Source organism: Hyposmocoma kahamanoa, unplaced genomic scaffold (genome assembly GCF_003589595.1).
Source record: "Hyposmocoma kahamanoa isolate Upper Pololo Valley unplaced genomic scaffold, ASM358959v1 160, whole genome shotgun sequence".
Taxonomy (NCBI): Eukaryota; Metazoa; Arthropoda; class Insecta; order Lepidoptera; family Cosmopterigidae; genus Hyposmocoma; species Hyposmocoma kahamanoa.
Window position 1 is genome coordinate 6602714 of NW_020653575.1, and position 2370 is coordinate 6605083.

Here is a 2370-nt window from a genome sequence, read left to right on the forward strand (position 1 = left end):
GTGCTGTGGTGACGGAGATGGTGATGCATGGATCGGAGATTGGTATGTTTGGTGCTGTGGTGACGGAGATGGCGATGAATTCAGCAGAGATTGATGTGCTTGTGCATGAGATTGAGGCAGCTGCACGTTTTGTTGGGTAACCCGATCTATCATGCACGCTCGGAAAACCATATTATGCATATCATTCATAAGAATATCTCTTGTATTTGGGTTTTTTATTTTTCTTATTTTGCTAGCAATCAATTTCCCAAACATTTCATATTCGTCATTTACGGTGCCTTTGACGTGCTCAAATGCCTCTTGCATCTGCCTTTTCGCATGTAATATTTCTGAAGGCACATCAATTCTTGCTCGCTTATTTGTAGTTTTTAAACTAGGCGGAGGAGTTGGAGTCAAGATTTCACTATTGCGAATAACTGCATTTACTTCATCGTCACACTCAGCATGCTCTTCCCGTAAACTTACATTCTGAAATAAAACAAAAATATTGTTTCAGCTGCCTGCTAATGAACAAGAATGGCTGCAAAAAGAAGCTGACTTTCATGATATCTTTCCACATTGTATTGGAAGCATTGATGGCAAACATGTTGTTATTTTATCACCAAATCATAGTGGAACTGAATTTTACAATTACAAGCATACATTCAGCATTGTCCTCATGGCTTTAGTGGATAAGAATTATCGCTTCATGTATGCAGATGTTGGTTGCCAAGGACGAATTAGTGACGGTGGAGTATTCAGAAACAGTTCATTATTCGTGAAACTAGAGAGAGGTGCTCTTCATATACCAGGTCTTTCTGCTCTTCCTGGTTCTGATATCATCGTACCTTATGTATTTGTGGCGGATAACGCGTTTCCATTACATACAAATATAATGAAACCATACCCAGGAGATCATCCACAAGGAAGTATTAAAAGAAAATTTAACACGCAACTGTCAAAAGCCCGTATAGTAGTTGAAAATGTATTTGAAATTAAGTCTTCCGTATTTCGGGTACTCAGAAAGCCGATAGCACTTCAACCAGATCGCGCCTCTAATGTTGTAATGTCTTGTATATTACTACACAACTTCTTAAGAAACAGCACATCATCAAATAATATATATATACCACAAGGTTTTGCAGACACTATTATAGATGGACAAGTAGTTGCAGGTACATGGAGAAATGAGCAACAAGAAGATACTGCTTTGCGCTCTCTTCCGGCGGTAGCTAGACGGGGCGCTCTTTTACCAACACAGGTCAGGGATCAGTTTGCCCAACATTTTTTCACTGAATAAAATGTTTTTTTGTTATTACTATACTAAATACTTACGTTTTAACACAGAGAAAATATCATATGCAAGTTTCAGTCTATCAGTTTATAAATAAATACAAGTTGAAAATAAATAAGCGTGTTTCATTATTTACCTGGGTATCAATAGTCGGGCGACAGTCGTATATATTCTGAAGAAAACTATTCATCGCCGAAAAGGCAAACCAATTTGTCTGGTATACGTCGTCGGCGCCAGCTCCTGACTTAATAGATTTCTTAATTTTATTGAGATGGGCTCTGTAGTATGCCATCAATGAATCTTTTTTCTTCTTCATTTCTTCTACTGTGGTAGGCCAACTGAGCATATTTTTAATTCGAATCCACGCATCATGTACCATGTGTTTCTTTTTATGGTCGGGGTTACTAGGATTCCATATAATACTCTCAGTTTCATAAAATTGAATGAATTCTAACACTTTTTCGTTACTCCACTCCATAGTGTAAAAAATTAAATGCACGTCCGTCTCGCTTCAAAGTCTGGACGACACTGAATTGACGTAGATGTAGCCACCTAAGCGAATATTGGCGCGACAAATCCCTTTGATTCGCGCCAGTTTACCGACAGCTCCTCGATACTACATCGTCTTCGCCCGAATACTACGCGATGACACGATGAACCCGGCCACATTCATCGCGTTAACACGAATATTCGCCATAGCCCGCTAATGTAGCCCCAGCATAAGTGAGGCAAGTTAGAGGGTTCCAAACGCGTCCCAGGAGCGCGCGGGCTGTTAGTGCTCAAGGTCATATTGCACCGCGAACAGCTCCAAAATTTTTTGCTAAAAATGACGAAATGTGCGGTAAATGGGTGTAAAAATACAACAGACAAACAAAATAGACACTAACATCGCATTCCACAAGTAAGTAATGCGTTTCAACTCATATTTTTATGTAAATATTCACTAAAACAGAAAAACAATTTCGCGGCAACAAGATACGAAAGTGTTGCAAAGTAACGAATTTTTTTTCTCCCCATTTTGCTATTCTGTATCAAAATAATTATATTACGTAAATTTTAGTGGTGCCTGTAATTTCGATTTATTTGCGCATTTTGAA

At 38.7% G+C, this 2370-nt stretch overlaps 1 protein-coding gene across 1 annotated transcript in view; it reads left to right on the top strand.

Moving 5' to 3' along the window:
• The window catches only part of LOC113225395 (protein ALP1-like), a 2521-nt gene extending 1132 nt beyond the window's left edge, over window positions 1-1389 (top strand). Inside the window, exon 2 of the mRNA XM_026457697.1 lies at window positions 497-1389. Within this exon, the coding sequence (XP_026313482.1) occupies window positions 497-1279 (783 nt within the window). The 3' untranslated portion in view covers window positions 1280-1389. The remainder of the gene's footprint in view (window positions 1-496) is intronic.
• The last annotated feature ends 981 nt before the right edge of the window (window positions 1390-2370 follow it).